Below are 21,770 nucleotides of genomic sequence, written 5' to 3'. Positions count from 1 at the left end.
GTTGAATCCTATGTTTATTTACATCCAGACCCATGACTTGAAATATTCCTCTGTGCTAATGACTTCCAAACTTGACTTCTTCCTAAAACGCTCTTTCTTTGTGATTTTAGAGTCAATCAGTAGGTTGGGGTATTATTATTATTGCACATTTGGAGGGATTGTTTTAGATAAGATGCCAAACTGAAATTAACTTGGACAACTGGTAGTGAAGTTTAGGCTGGACAAGTAGAGAAAACCAGACAGATAACTTCATACGTACACACATAGCAAGATTCAAGATAGGAATTGCTGAGTCTCCTGTCTTTTTTTTTTTTTTTTTAAGATTTTATTTATTTATTAGACAGAGAGAGTTCACAAGTAGGCAGAGAGAGAGAGGGGAAGCATGCTCCCTGCTGAGCACAGAGCCCAGTGTCGGGCTTGATCTGAAGACCCTGAGACTAGGACCTGAAACCATGACCTGACCCAAGGCAGAGGCTTAACACACTGAGCCACCCAGGCGCCCCTCTCCTGTCTTTTCATTAAACCTTCTATTGCCAGTTTTATCGATCATATCCCAATTAATTATACAATGTGCTAGTTTCCAAGGTTTTTTCTGCATTCCTCAGAACAAAAACTTCCTCCAGAAACCCCAGAGTGCCTACAAAAATGCCCCCTACTGCCTGGTTCTGGCAATTGCACAATTAACTAAAATATCCTTGCCCTCAAGATTGCAGTTTTATGGAACCATTTGTAATCTAAATCTCCAGTTTTAGAGGCATCGTTTGAGAACTTCATTTTTCAAAATCAGGAAAACTTGCAAGGATGTTTTGGGTGATAATTCGGGAAAAATGAAGACCCAGTATCCCTGGTTAAACAGTACCTTTTTACTCTTACAAAGCACTTTCTGTGCCTTTCTCCAGCACACCCTGTAGTCAGAGAAGCTCATGCATTTTGTTAAATGATTTAGAAAACAACCTGAGTTTCTGAGAATATTTATTAACGTGAATATTTTAAGAAATGAGGGTATCACTTAAAACGGAGTGTTTTAACATCTATCTTTAAAAGACAACTTACTAGTATATTGTTTCAAGTGATAAAAAATGTATAACTAACGCTTACCATTTTAAGCTGTTTTTAAGTACACATTTCAGTGGCATTAATACTTTTATGTTGTTCAGATCACTGCCATCTATCTCCAGAACTTTCTCATCTTCTCAGGCTGAAACTAAGTATACCGTTTTATGAAGTGGCTCTAAATAGGGCACAAAAGATTCTTACTATTTTCCTAATCAGTGTCCTTTTTCTAGGAAAATATCTTCTATCTCTAGCATTAAAGCACTTGCATAATATCTCACTTTTTTGACATATTGACCTTCAGTAATTATAATTCTCCTTAAATTTTTCTACCATTTAGTGGAATAGCAGGAGACAATAATAGACACTGAGTATGACTTTGGCTTTGAGTTTCATAGTTTATTGAAATTAAAAAACATTACAGGTAAAATCACAATAATTTTAGATACACAAAACAAAGAATAATATTCTTGATCTCTGAAGGAGTGGGATTATCTCACCAAGACCTGAGGTCTTTTAGGATCAGGCTGGTAGAACCAGAAGCTTGGACCAAGGCAGAGCCAAGTACATGTCAATGCCTGATAAACTGAAGATTTAGAAGAAATAAAGATAGGAGCCTACATTTTACCTTGGGTACAGCATAGGCCCAAAGGTCTAGGAAACAAAGAACACTAATATAGGAAGATGAATCAAGTCTGAGGGGCAAAGCACATGAAGATACCCACCCCTCCCCCACCCCATTCCAAAAAAGAGTAAAATACAGCAGGATCTCAGCTGATTGATTCTGATCTTGTGGCACAGCATCTGTTTTCTTCTATTTCCTGTATGTATGTAAAGTGGGCTCTCGATCTAGATTTCAAAGTATGGGAGAGTGACTGCATTCCATAAAGTGAAGGGAGCTAAGAGCCAGAATTGCAAGTGGGATCCCCAATAAGCATATAAAAAAATACACTGGGGGATGTCTGGGTGGCTCAGTTGGTTAAGCCACTGACTTTTGATCTCAGCTCGAGGTCTTGATCTCAGGGTCATGGGCTCATGCTCTGCTTTCACTCTACCCTGGGATAGAGCCTCCTCAAAAATTATTTAAAAAGGGCGCCTGGGGGGCTCAGTGGGTTAAAGCCTCTGCCTTGGGCTCAGGTCATGATCCCGGAGTCCCGGGATCGAGTTCTCTCTGCTCAGCAGGGAGCCCGTTTCTCTCTCTCTCTCTCTCTGCCTGCCTCTCAGCCTGCTTGTGATCTCTGTCAAATAAATAAAATAAAATCTTTAAAAAAAAAAAAAAAAGAAAAGAAAAAGGGTGCCTGGGTGGCTCAGTGGGTTAAGCTGCTGCCTTTGGCTTAGGTCATGGTCTCAGGGTCCCGGGATCAAGTCCTGCATCGGCCTCTCTGCGCAGTGGGGAGCCTACTCCCCCCGCCCTCTGCCTGCCTCTCTGCCTACTTGTGATCTCTCTTTCTGTCAAATAAATAAATAAAATCTTTTTAAAAATTATTTAAAAACTACATTGGAACAGCTGTTAACAGTGCTTTTCTGAAGCTTCTGAATTTTTCTTGGATATGCAAATACAAATGAGAAAGTCAAGCCCATAGCCCATAAGAATGCCTAGTAAGAATCAAGTTGCAAAGGATAGAAAATTAGGGTTTGCTTTAAGAAGATTAATAAAATCATCAAAAATTAAAATTAATGCTTAAAGAAGATAATAGTAGTTGACCAGAAGCTTTTAGAAGCTTTACTGTATCCTGTATTTTAAGTATATCTTCACTGACCAGAATTGGACATGTTTGTGAGCAAAACTACAGAGCTGTTAGAAGTCCTTTGAAATTCCTGCAAATCTAAAAAGCCAACCCCAGTTTCTAATTACGTTTGTCAGACAGCATACTGCCCCAGTTCCATATTGCATTACCACTGAGGAAGTATCAATATAACAAAGATATTCCAGGCTTTGTTGAAACCATATGAATCTATGAAAGTTATCAATTACATGTGGTAACAGAAATAGATTGTTTCTTCAAAAACTAAAAAGGTATACTGAGCAAATTGGTACCTCTTTTTTTTTTTAATTGGTATCTCTTAAAATTTTTTCTATTAAACAAATAAAAAGAATTATACTTTTCTTTAAAGTACTTTTATACCTTAATATATTGTTGTATATTAAGAATGGACACGATATATGAAAAAAAAATACATCACAAACAAGTGAGTTTATCCCGAGAATGTATTGTGCAACATTATAAAATCAATGTAACTCACCATATTAAGTAAAAAGAAAAACTATGTTGTTATCTCAATAGACCAGGAAAAGCATTTGACAACATCCAACATCTCTTCCTGATAATAACTCTCATCAGACTAGAAGGGAACATTCTCAACCTGATAGAGGTCATCTGTGAAAAATCTGCAGCTAATTTCATACCTAACAGTGAAAGACTTGAGTTCTTTCCCCTAAGATCAGAAACAATAATGTATACTCCTCACTACTATCATCATAATACAGCTTCTGGCTAGTATGATATGGCAAGAAAAAGGAGGTGGGAGGCATTTCAATTAGGAACTGGTGAATGGATAAACAAATTGTGGCATATTTTTATAAGGGAATACTACGTGGCAAATAAATGGGAAGACATTTGTACAATAGCATGTATAAATTATACTAAGTGAAGGAAACCACACTAAAAAAGACTATACTATATAATTTCATTCATTTAAAACTTGAACGTGCAGACTAACCTGTAGTGACAAAAAAATAGGTCTCTTGCGGCTGAATGAGTGGAGGGGTTAGAAGAGAAGGATTATAAAAGGGCAAGAAGAAACATTTGGGGGTCTCAGGTATGTCCACCATTTTGATTGTTAAGTGATAGTTTCATGTCTGTATACATACATCAAATTTGTATAATTATATACTTTAAATATGTACAATTTATCATGTATGATTTCTGTTTCTATAAAGCTGGTTTTGTTTTTGTTTTTTTTTAATGGCTGCAAGTTCTTTAACCCTCATTCCTTGAGAGTTCTGATCTGTATTCTCTACCTTTGAGTCTGGATGGGCTTTGTGACAGCTCTGACCAATAGAATATGGCAGAAGTGACACCATGTCAGTTTCAGATCCAGGACTTAAGAAACTGGCAACTTCTACTTTCTGTCTCTTGACATTCTTGGTCTGAGAGAAGCTAACCATCATGTATGCAGTCTGACTACCTTGAGATCATCAAATTGTCAGGAATTCCCAGCTTTTCTACAGAGAGCAAGATGCCCAACCAGGGTGTAACTGTTCTTACCATCCAAGTCCAGGCACTAGAACATGTGAGTAAAGTAGCTGTCTAAAATGCCTAGTATAGTCAAGTCTTTCTTACAGATAACATTGCTTGAACATCTGTAGATTTTTCTGTTAATATAAGTTTTCATCTCTGTGATAATACTCAAGAGTGCCATTGCTGGGTCATATAGTAAGTGCATTTTTAGTTTTATGGAAACTGCCAAACTGTTGTCCAGAGCGGCTGTAGCATTTTGCATTTATACAAACAGTATATGAGTAATCCAGTTTCTCTGCATCCTCACTTGCATTTGGTCTTACCAGTATTTTTCAGTTTAGCCATTCTGTTAATTTGTGTAGTGATATATCATTGGGTTTTAATTTCCATTTCCCCAATGATGTTGAACAATTATTGTTTATGTGTTTATTTGCCATTTGAATATCCTCTTTGATGAAATATCTATTCATATCTCTTACCCATTTGTTTTTTAGATTTTTTGTTTTATTTATTTGACAGAGATCACAAGTAGGCAGAGAGGCAGGCAGAGATTGAGGAGGATGCAGGCTCCCTGCTGAGCAGAGAGCCCTTTGCAGGGGCTCCATCCCAGGACCCTGGGATCATGACCTGAGCTGAAGGCAGAGGCTTTAACCCACTGAGCCACCCAGGCACCCCTCTTGCACATTTTTTTAATTGTATTTTTGGTATACTGTCACTTTGAGAGTTCTTTATGTATTTTAGATATAAGCCCTTTGTCATATGTGTGGTTTGCAGATATTTTCTCCCAGTCTGTAATTTGTTCATCCCCTTAACAAAGTTTTTAAAAGCAAAATTTTTTTAATATTGATGAGGTCCAATGTATCGACTTTTCCTTTTTTGGCATCAACTTTAAGAACTCTGTTTAGCTCTAGATACCAAAGATTTTTTCCATTTTTTTCTCTTCAAAAATTATACAACACTATATTAGTGTCAAGTTCTATGTGATCATTTTCTTTTTCCTAAAAGAGCTGTGCTTTTGTCTTTTGCATTTAATTCTTTGGTCCAAGTTAATTTTTGTGTAAGGTGTGGAGTTTAGGTTGAAGTTCATTTTTTCCCCTATAGATGTCCATTTCCTCCAGCACCATTTGTTGAAAAGGCTATCATAATCAGTTGTCATTTTTGTGTGGCTCCATTTCTGAGCCCTCTATTCTGTTGATTTATGTCTCTCTCCCTGACCAATACCACTCTGTCTTGATTACTGTAACTATTGTTTAAAAGTACCTTCTTTAACTTTCAAGTGTTTGGAGATTGGCCTGTTAACCAACTTCCAGTTTAATTCCATTATGGTCAGAAAAGATACTGTGCATGACTTCAGTTCATTTAAATTTTTCTTTATTGGGGCACCTGGGTGGCTCAGTGAGTTAAAGCCTCTGCCTTCAGCTCAGGTCATGATCCCAAGGTCCTGGGATCAAGCCCCACATCGTGCTCTCTGCTCAGCAGGGAGCCTGCTTCCTCCTCTCTGTCTGCCTGCCTCTCTGCCTACTTGTGATCTCTGTCTGTCAAATAAATAAATAAAATCTTTAAAAAAATATATTTTTTTTCTTCTTTTGTTTTATGGCCCAGGATATGGTTTATCTTGGTGAAAGTTTGATAGGTACTTGGAAAAAAGCTGTGTATTCTACTCTGTTTAATGCAGTGTTTTATAAATACCTGTTAGGTCTTGTTAGTCGATTATATTTTTCGGTTCTGTTTCTTTGCTGATTTTCTGCCTTTTAGTCTTTCAGTTGCTGAGAGTGGGGCAGTGAAGTTTAATTGTGGATTTGCCTCTTTGTCCCTTCAGAACAGTTTTTGTTTCATTTATTTGAAGCTCTTGTTTAGTACGTTCACATTCAGGATAACTATGTCTTTTTGGTGGATTGATCCTTTAATAATTATGTAGTGTTCCTCTTTGTACCTAATAATTTTCTTTGTTTTAAAGTCTAGTTATCTCATATTAATATAGCCACTCCCATTTTTTAACTAATGTGGGCACAATATATTTTTCCTTTCCGTTTATAAAAATTCATTCTTCCTATAACATTATGTCTGAAGTGAGTTTCTATTGACAATATATAGTTGGGTTCTGTTTTTAAATCTACTTTGCCAATCTCTGTCTTTTTAAATTGATGTATATAGAGCATATACATTTAAAGTAATTATTGCTATATTAGATCTTAAGTGTGGCATCTTACTGTTTGTTTTCTGCTTGTTCTTTCTTTTTCTTAACCTATTTATCTCTGCTTGCCTTTCTATAAGTTACTAGGACAGTTTTAGAATTCTGTATTTATTTTCCTGAGTATATCTCTTTGTATAGTTTTCTTTGTGATCACTCTCTTTTGTAGTTAAATATATATGTAACCCATCACCATCTATTGGTACAAATGTTTTGTCACGTGAGTGGGGTATTGAAATCTTACTTCCATTTAGTTCCCTTTACCATCCCCCACTTTTTAAGTACAATTGTTTTATATCAGATAGTTATATCAGATGATTTCATAAATTTTGATTAAACCATCAAATATGTTTTAAGAAATTAATGACAAAAAAGATAGTCTTTTGTACTTAGTCTATTTTTACCCATCCTGTTTTTTTCCTTTCTGAAGTTCCAAACCTTCTTCTGCTATTTCTTTTCTGTCGTAGAACTTCTTTAGCCATTCTTTAAGGGTAGATCTACTGGCAACAAATTCAGTTTTTCCTCATCTGAGGATGTCTTTATTTCCCCTTCATCTCTGAAGGACAATTTCATAAGATATAAAATCCAGAGCGTACAGAGTTTTTTTTTCCCAGCACTTGAAAAATGTACCTCCTTCTGGTTCCCATGGTTTCAGATGACTAGTTCACTGTCGTTCAAATGGGTATCTGCCTACAGAGAGTGAATCATTTTTCTGATTTTGAGGTTTGTTCTTTGTCTCTTATTTTCAGAAGTTTAATTATGATATGTCCTTGTGTGGATTTCTTTGGGTCTATCCTATTTGGAGTTTCTCAGTTTCTTAAAAACCAAATTGGGGGGGGGGGTTAGCTATATTTCTTCAAATGCTTTTCAGACCCATACTCTTTCTCCCACTTCTGCGACTCTGATATTAATATTAGATCTTTTGTTGTTGACCCACAGATCTCTGAGTTTCTATTCTTTAATTCCGTCCGTTTTCTCTCTGTTGGTCAGATGGAGTAAATTTTATGTCTGTCCTCAAGTTCGGTGGTTCTGTCCTCTGTCATCTCTACTATTGAGCCCATCCAGCAAGTTTTTAAAATTTTGATTATTGTGTATTTCAGTTTTATAATTTGCATTTCATTCTTTAACTTCCATTTCTTTGCTGAGATTTTTAATTTTTTTTAACTTGTTAAAATTCATAATTGCTTATTGAAGCATTTTTGTGATGGTTGCTTAAAATTCTTCTCTGATAATCAAATTCTGGTTCACTTGGTTATTGGATATATCATCCAAAGAATGTCAGATTCAGATTATGAAACAAATGATTATTTTTCCTGTTCTTTGTATGATAACTGATTTTCCATTATACTAGGATAATTTCGATTGTATCCCTGATACTTTGGAATATCTGCGATATCCCAAGTTGCCCTCTTGTCTTATGCTCTTGTTCTTAATATTCAGATTTTTTATCTTAATAGGCAGTTGCCTTGCTTAGTTTTAACTTAGTGGTTCTTGGCCTGATAGCAATTTAGCTTTCTACGTCCTCCAGTGCTCTTCAGCTCTGCTTTGTTCTTTAGGCACTGCAGCAATTCTTGTTGAATCTATGCTAGTGTCACCTGCATGGGGAAAGACTGGGCTACCCTGTCTCGCTGAGCTGCCTTCTGCTAGTGGGGGTAGGGGAACAAGCAATTGAGGGCCTGTTTTATTCTCCACCACTGGGCAGATGGCTAGGAGATGCCAGACCTGGATCTATTTATGCCCCTGGGGAGAGGGCCTGGAGACTGGATAGTCTGCTACTGCCCCAGTGTGGAGTGGAACTTAGGGTTCCTCAGTCGGTCTCCCGTTGTTCTTCCCCCTTTACCAGGCTTTGGCAAGAGACAGCAAGTTTTTCTTAGTTCTTTTTTTCTTCCCCCTGTGCCTGTTAGTGGTTCTGGGATGCAGGTCTCTTTGGTGTCCAGTCGAAGCTACTTGGAAGATAAAAAGAAAACCCAGGCAACTCCCTACTGTGACCTTTCTTAAGTTCTAAGACTCCTAGGCAGTTTACCTTTTCTTTCTAGCTTTCAGAGTCTTCATAATTGCCTATTGAATATTTCCAGTGTATTTAGTTGTAGTTAGAGGGAAGGAACAGGGGAAAGGGAGGAAAGTTGCCCTCTTGTCTGGGACCAGAACTCCCCTCAATAAATTTTTTAAATTTGAATAGGGACTTCAAGAATAATATATGGTATGAATGAATAATAGGTAATATATAACCCTGTGTTTAATTATGCACTGTAAGTCATTAAAGGTAAGGATATGGGTGAGTTAAAGCTAGAAATAAAGCGTAAAACCTCATGGAGGAAAAAAAAAAAAAACCACCTCATTGATGAAGTCCCAGAACCTAAGTCAGGTTCGGTGGGGTGAGGAGGTTCGGAGCCGACGACTAAAGAAAGAATTCTTAAGATGTCGTTGGTGCAAAAGGTGATTTATTAGAGCACGGGGACAGGGCCCGTGGGCAGGCAGAGATGCGGCTGCCCCGGGTTGTGAGGGGTGGTTGGTTATATACGCAGGAGTTGGGTAGGTGAGGACAAAGGGCTATTGGGGCAAAGAATACTATCAGGATATTGAAGGCTTAGTTACTATCAAGTAAAGACAATTGAGAGTCTCCTGGTGGAATGTTACATTCCTGCCATCAAACATCCTTGTTAATGAGATTTAGGTTTAGAAGAAATTTTAACTTTATTTACTTTTCCTTCTACCTCCACCTCCTTCGGTTTTATGGAGGGGAGGGTGACATTAGGCTTGAGAAACTGAGTTCTGTGTCTTTGGAAATTGGGCTATTGATAAGGTAACTTCTTTGTTGTAATCTCAAGGACATTTGCAAACCAAGGGAGACTCCTGTCTTGTAGGATTGTGATCTCAGCAAGTTAACTATTTATTTTATGGCAGTCAGGGGTGCCTGAGGAATGCTACACCTATGGAGGGGAGCGGATGGAAGGGGGGGTGCAAGGCGCCAGCTCTTGCTTTGTCCTCAGCCAGCCTCCTGCTCCCTCATCATCATGGAGACAAAATAACTTGGACAGGCCCGTAATGCAAAGGGGAGGATCATGCAGTTGAAAGGAACAGTATGAACAGGAAGGGCTATGGAAAACAGCTGGGAGGATTTGCCTGTCTTGAGGAGAAATTATGCCAGGGGATGATGAGAATAGAAAATAGGATGGGTAGGCTCTGCTGATACAGAGGCCCTTAAATATCTAAAGTGAGATTTGCTAGGTTGAACAGTAGAAAAATGTCCAAAACTTGTAAGGGAAACAAGTGACACAAAAGTGAGGTTTGGGATGCCTGGCTGGTTCCGTTTGGTGGCACCTGTGACTCTTGATCTCCGGGGTGTAAGTTCGAGCCCCATGTTGGTGTGGAGATTATTTGGAAAAAAAAAAAAAAAAATTCTTGGAGAAAAAAGAAAGAGGTTTCAGTGAGATTAGTTTAAAATAGATATACGAGGTATTTTGTAGTTGGGGAAAACCAGTATCAAGGAGCTAGTTATGAGTTTGTCATGGTATGGTATCCAAGTGTGAGATCCAGACTGTGGCTATGAGGTGGTTGAAGTGGGAAGAAAGAGGAAGTAGGATTTACAAGCAGAAGGGGTAGGACTTGATACTTCACTAGATCTAAAAAAGTAAGGTTTGATTCATAAGCTGTCAGGTTCAGTGATTGCTGTTTCCTCATAGATCTTTAAAAATAACCAGGAAATTTTGAAAGAATAAATTTTGCCCTTTAGAGAAGCTTTTCTTCTGCTGCTCCCTTCCCACCTACATGTGTAGTTTGAGAACTTGACCGTCAGGCCACTGATTAACACTTTTCTTTAATCCTTTTCCAAGCATAATACTGTCACCACACATTCTGAAATCACTATTACAATGTTAAAAGATGTCAGCCTCACCAGTAATTAAAGAAATGCAAATTAAAACAACAGAGTTTGTTTTTTATGGTAACATTTAGTGCTGCAAGGGTTTAATGAGACCCGTATTCTTTTCTCTTAGAGTAAATGGGTATACTCTTTCAGGGAAGAAATTTGACAATATGTAGCAAGAGTCTTTAAAAAATGTTTAAGTACTTCTACTTCTGAGCATTGATGGTAAGGAAATGATCAGAAATGCAAAGAGGTGATGGACGCCAAAATGTCAGATGTAGTATCTTCATTTTTCACAATTATTAGTATATCTAAATGTGTATTAGGAACAGCAAATGGTTAATTAAATATACAATGGTAGAATATTGCCCAGCCTTTAGAAATAATGTTTTAAGGAATTTGATAACAGTAAATAAAATGTTACGTGAATTCCAGTTTTATACACTTCATTAATATCCTATCATATCATGCTTTTTTGACCTGCACAGCCATTATTAGGGCAAAAATGTTTTGCTGCTCTTTTCAGAAGTTATTTGCCAACCACTACAGATAGTAAAGCAAATTTTAGCCTTTTTGCACTAAAAATTTCCACAGTGCCTTACATATAGTGCTCAGTAATATTAGCTATAATTACTGAAGATCTCTTCAGAACTTTCTTCCTAGGGGCACCTGGGTGGCTCAGTGGGTTAAAGCCTCTGCCTATGGTTGGGATCATGATCCCAGAGTCCTGGGGTCATGATCCCAGAGTCCTGGGATCAAGCCCTGCATCAGGCTCTCAGCTCCGCGGGGGAGCCTGCTTCCCACCCCCTTCTCTGCCTGCCTCTCTGCCTACTTGTGATCTCTGTCAAATAAATAAATAATCTTTAAAAAAAAAAAAAAAAGGAACTTTCTTCCTAGAAAAGCATATATATTTATGTATACAACAAAGCATACAACTCTGGGCCCTGCAAGGCTCCCATAAATCCCATATGCAGATCCTCTTTGACGGGAGCCATGGTGAAGAATCATTGCTGTAAATGAAGAAATCTCCTCTCACCCTTGCGTGTGGGTGGCTGAATCAGAGTTTGCTGTCCAGGATAAGAGGTGCCAGTTCTCATTTTCACCTGACATCCTTGGTATTGAGATGAAATAAATGCAGTCTTCATTTAACACTACCTTTTTGGAATGGCTGAATTTAATATACAGTTTCTTATTCTCTCTCATCTTGACTGGTGATGCTCCCATTGATTGGGTATTGACTCTCAGATGAACCTGTTTCAGACAGCTGGAAATCTGCTGTGATGGTTCAGCATTGGCAGCCATTCCCGTCTGTCATTGTTCCAGTTTCCTCAGTGTTTACATATGATTGTTCAGGTCTTTACAAACGATTTACGTAGGATTGGCTTCCACTGCCACCGTCACCCCTTCCAAATCTATTTATTAATCACCGAGTAGCCGTAATGTTCAGGGCCCTAGATGCTACAACGTGACAGGAGAAGAGAATAACCTGAGGTAGTCATGGATGAGAGAACCAGATCGCCGGTGTTGCTTGCAGAGCTGCATTTAAAGGGTTCTGTTGAACAAGTCCAGAGGACAGCAAGCTAATGGCAAAGAATGTGGCTGCGGCATCCAGTGGAGAACTGTCTGGTCTGAGGTGGGGAGGAAAAAAAACTTCAGTAGTGGCAGGAGGACTGTTACTAGGCAGCTACCTTAGAGAGCCTGTAAGGTGTAGTGATGAAGAGTTCGGACTAAGGGGGCACCTCACTGGCTCAGAGGAGCACGTATGCAATTCTTGATCTCGAGGTTATGAGTTCAAGACCCACATGGCATCTTAATTAATAAATAATAAATAAAACCTCAAAAGAAAAAAAAAAGTTCAGGCTAAGACCTGCATTCAAACCCCAGCTCTACCCCTTTCTGGCCCCTATGACCTGAGGCAAGTAACTTAACCTCTGACATCAGGGGTTTTTTTGTTGCTGTTGTTATAGAGTAGAAATGATTATAGTATCATCTATAGGATTCTTAGGATTAAATGTCCTGTGAAAAGCACTGCACCAAGTCTAGCAGGCCTGAAGGGTCATTCGGGAAACATTGTATAGCATTAAACATGATGATTCCTCTCAGGCTGAAATTGGAAAAATGAGTTAATGTCATTATGAAGGGGCAGACTGGGGCTCTGCATGAGAAATGCCGGCCTGAATGTGTTCAAGCAAAGACTAAACAACAGAGATGTGTAGATGGGTGGGCCATTTGGTAATCAGTCATAATCTAATTTCTCTTCTCACTGTAAGACTCATTTTTTAAGGCAGACCTACAGCAAAACTGTTTTATTAACGTGGCTTTTTATGTTTTAGAATTAAGTCCAGGGTCGCCTGGGTGGCTCAGTGGGTCAAAGCCTCTGCCTTCAGCTCAGGTCATGATCTCAGGGATCGAGCCCCTCATCGGGCTCTCTGCTCAGTGGTGAGCCTGCTTACCCCCCACCCCCGCCTGCCTCTCTGCCTACTCAGTGATCTCTTTCTGTCAAATAAATAAATAAAGTCCTTATTTTAAAAAAGAAGAATTAAGTCCAAAGAAGTTGGGATAGGAAATAGCTTAGTTTAACATAATGACATTTTTATTGCCTTCTCTAGTTATGTACAAATTGAGAGAACCTGCTAAGGATCACCAGTGGGAGTGATATTATTAGAATTAAATGTGAGTCATAGAGGCTCCCAGACAGTGTTCTATCTATCTGTGGAGGGAAGGAAGCTAAGCACATGTTAGGTATTAATTAACACCTTGTGGGGCGCCTGGCTGGCTCAGTCGGAGGAGCTTCATCTCTTGATCTCAGGGTCGTGAGTTTGAGCCCCAGGGTGGGTGTAGAGATTACCTAAAGAAATAAATGTTTAATTGGCACCTTGAGAAAATTTAATTAGATTTTACAAATACAATTAAAAAGGCCAGTTTTCTTGAAAAATGCACTTAAGTTCCACCTGAAACAATTTGGAATGAATTTTAATAGTATTTTTGTTTCTCTGTAATTTATATTCTGCCTCCTTCTAGAAATAATTAGAAGCAGCAGTTTAGAACATGGAGCTAAATAGGCGAGGGGGAAAAAAGGGGGCTTCAAAGGCCTTCCCACATCAGTTCAGAGAGCCAAATCTTTGTATTCACTACTGTTGCTCAATGAGAAATTACACAGAGAAAGATCCTTTGTATATAGGGCACAGAGGAGTATTGCTAAAAAGAAGAGTACCCTTATGTAGAAGCAGAAAACCTCCATTTATTTCCCTGTGCTGCTGTTAGCCTGCTTTGTTAACTTTTAATCATTATTAGTGACATGAAAATAGCATTCTGAACCAACTCAAGAATTCATTTTTGTTTAAGAATGAAATCATAAGCTTACTTAAAAACAACCAAAGATTTGGGGCAGGGGATATGGAGACAGATGACATTTTCTTCAGGATCTCCTTGTTTCCCTTCTACAATTATTTTAAAACAGAGTAAGTGGGGTGCCTGGGTGACTGAGTTGGTTAAATGTCTGCCTTCAGCTCAAGTCATGATCCCCGGGTCCTGGGATCGAGCCCCCAGATCCTTGCTCTCCGAGAAGTCTGCTTTTCCTTCTCCCTTTGCCTGCCTGCCACTCCCCCTGCTTGTGCTCACTCCCTCTCTCTGTGTCAAATTAATAAATCGTCTTAAAAAAAGTAAAACTGAGTGAGAAACAACCTCCTTGGGGTACTGTTATTCTAGCAAAAAATATAAGAAAGTGTTTTAAGAGAAAGGTAAACTATTTTCATTAGTAGTGCTTTCTAGTCTACCTTTGGCATCCTGGACAGTAGCTAACTTTAGGAGTGTTTTACTTTCAGATAAGTCACATTCTATTTAAAATTACATATGAGCTCCTTAGAAATAATATTGTTTTAGAACCAAAAAAAATTAAACACCCAGAAAAGTAGAAACAACAAACAATGAACACCACTTTTATACCCTCACCTGGATTCAGCAGCTGTCAATCTCAACCAAACCTCCCTCTTTATTGCTACACACATTCTCCCTTCTGTTGCCTCCCCCTCCCCTTTTTGCCAGATCATCCAAAAGTACGCCATAGCCATCATAAATAGCCCTTGTGTTTTGTTTTGTTTTTTTTTTACCTGCTGCTCAAGCGCAGCAGAGCCACATGTTTATTGTAAAGTTTATTATATAGTTGGTGTCAGCTGTTAGTGCTTATTATCTAGAGTCTTAGGTACATTTTATTGGAATCAGGGGTATTCAGATTAAAGTTATTTTAATAATTTCTGTGATGCTTCCTGTACTTCTCAGATCTGCATAGTGAGAGAAAGAATATTTAACTACTTACTGGTGAGTTTAAAACCGTACAAACTAATGACAGTACTGCTCTTGAGTAAAAATAGTTAAAATACTATATATAGTATTACAGTATATATATATATATCACATATAAATATATATAATATAGTTTATAATATAAATATATATATAGTTTTTAAGTACTTTTGTTTTTTGCAAACAGGCTGAAATAGTCAAGTTTTGTATTTTCAAGCAGTTTAGGAAAGGAAAAACTAAATATTTGAAGTGAAATATTTGTTACAATTTAGATATTTCATTGGTTAAAAGGTTTATTTATTGCTATAAATTGATGCTATGGGGCCCCTAGGTGGCTCAGTGGGTTAAGCCTCTGCCTTCAGCCTAGGTCATGATCTCATAGGGCTCTCTGCTCAGCAGGGAGCCTGCTTCCTCCTGTCTCTCTGCCTGCCTCTCTGCCTACTTGTGATCTCTCTCTGTCAAATAAATAAATAAAATCTTTAAAAAAAAAAAAAAAAAGAAAGAAAGAAAAATTTGATACTATAATTGATTGTGGAAAATATGGCCATTCTGTTCACTTAGCCTAGGTATGACCAAAACCATAAAAAAGATATTTCTCTCCTTTTTTTTTTTCCAGGAGACTTTGATGAACTCACTGAAGATAATAATGACACTATGCTGAAGAACATAGCAGAGGACCTTCGGAATTGCTTACCTCTAGAAACCATGCTTTCCTCAGAACATCTAGCCCTCCAAAAAGTAAGTACACTAATTTACTCTTAGTGCTACTCGAGGCTTCTCCTATTCTTCCCTAATCCTACAGCCTCTCTGATCCAATTAGTCCTGAATTCTGCTTTAGACAGTTTTTCATTTGGTGCTTCAATCATGTCCCTAATTCTTTCAAGTCCATAGTCCTCTGGCTCCCCATTCATTCAACAGGTATTTTTCAGGGCATCCTGTTTGCCAGCTCTCAGTTCCTACCCACTCAATGCTCCCCCCCCCCCCCAAAAAAAACAAGGCCCAACAGTTATCTGGCCCTGTCTCCATCATTGTCCTGGTTTTCTCTTTTCCTGTTCAATATCCCCCACTTTTATCAAAGGTGAAATTCATCTCTTTGTTTCCTTCTCCTCCTTTTATGCTGTATAGTTTTTGCAACTTCTGTTCCTTCATTCCTAAAAGAAGTTCTCATTTTTCTTCTCCAGACAACTCCCTCATTCAGGCCCCTTCAAATGTCAACTCTTCTGGAGGGCATATGCTAGGAATATTGTTTGCTGAAACAAAGCTGATAATAATCTCTTCTCCCACCAATCTGAAAACAGCAACCCTCAATTTTATTTTTTCACTGTGTAGATTCCGAAGCAGAGGAACCAGATCCTATAGATTTTCAATAGCGCTGTGCACATTGTGAGCACTTAGCAAATCTTAATAATATCTTCAGTCAGAGTCATTTCCGAGAGGTGGAAAATAGCGGATAGTTTAAAAACTGAGAGCAATATTTGTAGTATAGTTTGGATGTTTTTAATAAGTCAATCCTATCAGTAACATGATATACCAAAGTATATGAAACAGAAAGTGTTCATCGAATGTAATGTTTCACCCATAATCCCCTCTTCTAACAAACTTTTTATCTTGCATTATTTCCTTCTAGTCCTTGTGTATGTCCATACATTTTACACACTTACAATTTCTAGTCCTTGTGTATGTCCATACATTTTACACACTTACAATATAGATGTGTGTGTATGGTAGGTATAGATAAGTAGATAGGTTGGTTCTTTATTATAATTAAGGTGAAAGGAATCAGACATTTTATTCTTCATAGCCACTTGCTATTATATCATGTATTACCAGTATTAATAAAGGGCTATTCATTGTAAGCATGAAATTTTACCGATGTTTTAATTATTTGAAAACTCTGCCTCTGGGCAGAGCTTACTGCTAAGTATTTTGATGGGTCAGTCACTGATATACAGGACTCAGGAGACCTGGTTATTAGTTTCAGTTCTTTGCTCTCTCATGGTCATTTCTTTAGAGAAATCTCTGAGAAGGAGTTTCTTTATTCGTAAAACGTACAATCCAGGATGGACAAGATAGTCACGGAAATACTCCTTATACTCAAATTTTATATATTTCACCTAGCCATGTTTTGTGTCATTACAGGTCAAATTAAAAGTTGCTAGTGTTTCACAAAACAAAAACAGAAAACCAGAAAGAAGAGTAGGATGGCTCTGCGATAAATGAAACTTGTCTTTCTGTGCCTTGTTGCTCTCAGAATTTTAGCATATGAAGCACTGATGTTTTGCCTTATTTAGCAATGAAAAGAGACTCCTTTGTACTTCGTTTCTTTTGAAGTTCTTCTCTCCACCAGATACGGCAGCAGCCAGAACCCACAGTTCACGTTGATGCATTCCTTTATGATGAAGACTTTATTGATTCATTATGTGAGGAAGGAAAAATGAGCAGAAACTACTGCATGGTGTGTGGCTCACACCGGACGGCTCCTTTAGGTAGGCCCTCGAGTATGCAAACCTGGCGACCGTGCATGTACATGTCACCAGAACACAAATTCTTGACCAAGTCATTCAGAGTTTTTTGAAAGGAAAAGGCCAACCATGCAGCGTAGCCATTACCAATTATTGAGGTTAGGGAGACCAAAGTGTAATATTGTCCAGGGAAGCTGCACCAGAGGATGTCACCAAGGAGAGCAGCTCTGCTTTTCACAGAAACTGTTTAATCAGAGGTGACTTTTCAGGTCCAGAAACTAATCACAAGTGACTGCATTTAGGGAAACCAACTTATACTTTCCTTACTTCAGAGAGATTCAGAGGTAAACCATAATACTGGTTCACTTAGAATGAGAACTATAACTGCAAGGGGGCTGAAATGTCCCAATAAAAGCATCTACTTAAGAAGGCAGATATTGTTGGATAGGCACAAATTCAGGGGCCAGAGATAGTCTTGAGAAAGGTCTATTCAGGCCTTGATTTGACCTAGTAGAACATCTCCTATCCATAACAGAGGACAACTCTAGTGACAAAAGGTCTCCTGCATCTCTGCCCCTCAGATGCCGCACCTGGGTCCCAAATGGGAAACTAGACTGACCTCATGTTGCAAATATGTTAACTCTTTGTTAAGGGGTACCTGGGTGGCTCAGTCATTTGAGGGTCAGACTCTTGATTTCAGCCCAGGTCATGGTCTCAGAGTTGTGGGATTGAGCCCTGCATCAGGCTCCACATTTAGCAGGGAATCTGCTTGAGATTCTCTCTTCCTCTCCCTCTGGCCCTCCCTACCACTCATGCATGGCACACACACACATGTGCACACTCTGTCTCTCTCAAATAAATAAATCTTTTAAATATATATATTTATATATTCGGCATTCAAATTGGATATGATCATCTAGGCTATTACTTTATTTTTTTAAAGATTTTATTTATTTATTTGACAGAGGGAGAAAGATCACAAGTAGGCAGAGAGGGAGGCAGAGAGAGAGGGAGAAGCAGGCTCCCTGCTGAGCAGAGAGCCCCATGTGGTGCTCAATCCCAGGACCCTGAGATTATGACCTGAGCCAAAACCAGTGGCTTAACCACTGAGCTACCCAGGTGCCCCTAGGCTGTTACTTTAGATACACTATTTCAGTTTTCCTGGTCACTTAGATATGGAGTTACTGCTTATAGTGGCCTACCTCTCCAGGTAAGTAATCTTACATTCCTATTACTGATCTTAAATAACATCATTGTTAAAAGTTAAGTGCTACCAAATTTGTAATATGTTGCTAATACAAATATATTGTATCTCTATTATAATTGGGTATTAAACTTTCCTGATTTACTTGTTTAAGATTCTGTCTTTAGATAGTACTTAAAGTTTCCATGTGAGGTGGTTGAAATTTGCAGAATAGAAAAGGACTTAGATGAGAACAATAGAAGGAAAACTAAAAAGTGAATTATAACTGTAATACCATATCAGATCTGATTTACAGAAGGTTTTTTTTTTTTTTTTTAAGATTTATTTATTTATTTTAGGGGTGGGGAGGGGCAGAGGGAGAGAGACAATCTCCAACACATTCCCCCCTGAGTGAAGAGCCTGACTTGGGCCTAGTCCCATGACCCTGAGATCCTGACTTGAGCCAAAATCAAGAGTTGGACTTTCAACCCCCTGAGCCATTCAGGTGCCCCTGATTTACAGAAGCTTAAAGAATATATATATTTGACAAATAAAAATTTGAAAGTTAGGATGCATTTTCCCATAGAAATCAGATTCTAAATAGTGACTGGGTATGCAGGCCAGCCCATAAAACCACAGTGAACCTGAAAAAGCTACCATTTGTGGAACTCTCCTTCCTTAGATGATAAGGAGCTTATCTAGCTATAAGACACTAGTGATGACTTTAAGGCTGAAGCACTAATTTGACAGGGAGTAGGGAGGATGAGGATTCTAGGCAGATAAGTCTATGGTGGTCAAAGCCCACCCCCATTCCCAGTCACACCCTTTATTTTCTTCCAAGAGATTAGCCTGGCTGCTTCCATTTTCTTTGCCACCATCTCTTAGTTATGGCCAAAGTTTCTCTCCTTCCTGACCATTAAATTAAGTAGGACATAATATTGTAAGTCTTTAAAAAATATACTCAGGCTCTCCCAAATAATTTGATTTGGTCTAGGAAGCTTGTAGCAATTAAAAATTGTAACAGTTAAACTAAGGGAAATAAGAATGATTGGTGGGCGCACATCCACTTCCTTTCATACCACCCTCTCCTATACTGCAGAACACATTTTAGGTTGGTCAGGGCTGCCATGTTGCTCAACTCCAGAGATGGTCATTCATTTGGTAGTCTACATGCAGTGGTAAGGGGGTATTCTGTGGTTGCTCTGGGGTAAGGTGAGAAAGCCAGATGATATGAGAGTTCGGGAGCATCCTACAGAATAACGGTCATAGGGAAAGGAAGGGAAAAACCAAGGACCTTCTAATCAACAGCAAGAAGGACATGAGGGGCATAGTGATAGGGACACATTGGTGGGTAGCTATTCGCTAGAGGCCTTTGAAATGTCAGAGACTTTGGGGCTCCTGGGTGGTACAGTTAGTTAGGTGTCTGACCCTTGGTTTCAGCCCAGGTCTGAAATAAATAAATCTTGAAAAATAAAAAATAAATGTGAGAGACTTCATGGTTATTCTTCTCTAATATAGCTCAGAGTGAATGAGTGCAAAATTATCACATTAGTTTTTTCTAAATAGTCTCTGAATACCTCTCATTGGTTTAGAAGAGAAAAACATGAAATAGACGTTATAAATATGGATAAAAGAATTAGAAATACAGAATCGAATGTTTAGTACCCAACCAAAATTTGACAATTTGATGTTTATTCTGTTCTAATTCTCCAGGATTTATTTCTCATTCCTTCTCCCTCATGGAATTGAAGTTCATTTATCATCATGTACTCCCTGATCTGTCGGGAAAGGTCTTGGTTGACGTTGGCTCCAGGCTCGGCACAGTCCTTTATGGGGTAAAGTCCAGCTTGTGGACATATTCAACATTTGGAAAATACTTTCTCCTCCTGCTAGCAACAGTTTTGCCTGCCACCATCCAAGGTGACAGCTTGGCTTTATTTATTAGAGTAACAGAATAATAAGGTCAAAATATGATCCTGAATTTGGAATTTCAAAGGCCAGCTCTCTGATTTCCTTTACTGGTTTGTCTCTGTGACCCGAATGAAGGACTATCAGCAAAGCAGAAGCAGGCGACCTCAAAACACTTTTGTTATTTTATTATAACACTGTTGACCTCCTAACTCTGTTTTCTTTGTGCTATATGTTAAATAGTGTACTGTATACACTTTGGTAAGTATATATAGCTTTGGTAAGATCTTTTTTAAAAAGCTCTTTTAAAGTTTACTTGACCTAGGAAATTGCATACGGCCATAACAAAGTCGCTTAATACTCCCAGCTTCACGTTCCTCACCTGTAAATAAACTAAATGATACCCAAGGACACATCTTGGTCCAATTTTCTGTGATTCAAGTTTGAATGTAGACATTTGTGTCTGAAATATCACTTCGATGTGGCTTTTAAAAAAAAAAAAATTCAAATCAAGAGTATTTGTAATGTTCCTAAATGGTTTTATCAAAAAACTTAAATGTGGTTTCTGGTTGTCATTAGCAGACTTGTTAAAACATGTGGCCAACAGCAGTAGAGGCCCAGGCCAGAAACTCTCAGTTCTGGCATCCATTGCCTACTCCAAACAGAAACACTTAACTCTTTAGTGCTTAGTTTATTTATCAGCGTTAAGGCTTTTATTCTATAATTAAAAACAATATCCATAATAGAAAATACAGTTTGTCAAATGGCTTTTTTGGAAGACATTAGAGATTATGATTATTTACCATATTTGCTCCACTCTTGTCCATTTTTTGATTTGTTAGAAAAGTACATAGCTGAAAGAAACCCAGCTATGCCATTACGTGGCAGTGTTAAGAAATTTAAACATAGTCTTTCTCATTTTTCCTCCATATTAAAATGGTTACTGGTTCAGTCAACAAAAAATTTTTGAGTACCTACTTACACTCTGTTGAACGGATTCTAAAAATCTATCATGAGCTGTAAATGCAAATTTGGTTCACATGTGGGTGTTACTTGATGTAAAGTAATACTCAGAATATGACTCGACCTTTCCATCCATACTGCTTTTTTGTGGATACATAATAATATCTGCTCAGTTCTTGATAATCCTTGTTAACTAATTGGTGGTTTATACTAGGCAGATGCCAGATTGACTTCCCTAAGCCAAACAGGACGTATCTCTGGCCGCCTTCCTCTAGTGTCAGACTCTGCATGATTTTCCATTATATCCCCCATGGATTAATGCCTGTCTTGCTTTCCCCTGCTGTACCTTCCCAAGAAATTACAGGAATAGACTATTAAACAAGAATCTGTATGGGATTACTTCTCTCATTTCCAGCATTACTTAATGCACCGTTTTATCAGGAAAAGTAAGAAATCAGTCTTTCAAAATAAAATTACTTTTAAATAATGGAAATTGACAAACTAAAATTAAGGTCTTGATCAGTAAGAATCTTTAAATTCTTGAAGTTGTGAGTTCTACATGTATTACACGTTATTTATCTTTCATTTTATTTTTACTTTA

At 38.2% G+C, this 21,770-nt stretch overlaps 1 protein-coding gene across 1 annotated transcript in view; it reads left to right on the top strand.

Annotated features, from left to right (window-relative positions):
* LOC131999886 (uncharacterized) overlaps window positions 1-21,770 on the top strand; it is a 34,779-nt gene that overhangs the window by 833 nt on the left and 12,176 nt on the right. Inside the window, exons 2-4 of the mRNA XM_059373081.1 lie at window positions 15,270-15,391; window positions 17,001-17,139; window positions 20,012-20,133. Of these exons, the coding sequence (XP_059229064.1) occupies window positions 15,270-15,391; window positions 17,001-17,139; window positions 20,012-20,133 (383 nt within the window). The remainder of the gene's footprint in view (window positions 1-15,269; window positions 15,392-17,000; window positions 17,140-20,011; window positions 20,134-21,770) is intronic.

This window comes from Mustela nigripes, chromosome 13 (genome assembly GCF_022355385.1).
Source record: "Mustela nigripes isolate SB6536 chromosome 13, MUSNIG.SB6536, whole genome shotgun sequence".
Lineage (NCBI taxonomy): Eukaryota > Metazoa > Chordata > Mammalia > Carnivora > Mustelidae > Mustela > Mustela nigripes.
The sequence above is the reverse complement of the archived record's forward strand: the minus strand, read 5'-3'. Positions and strand labels throughout refer to the sequence as shown.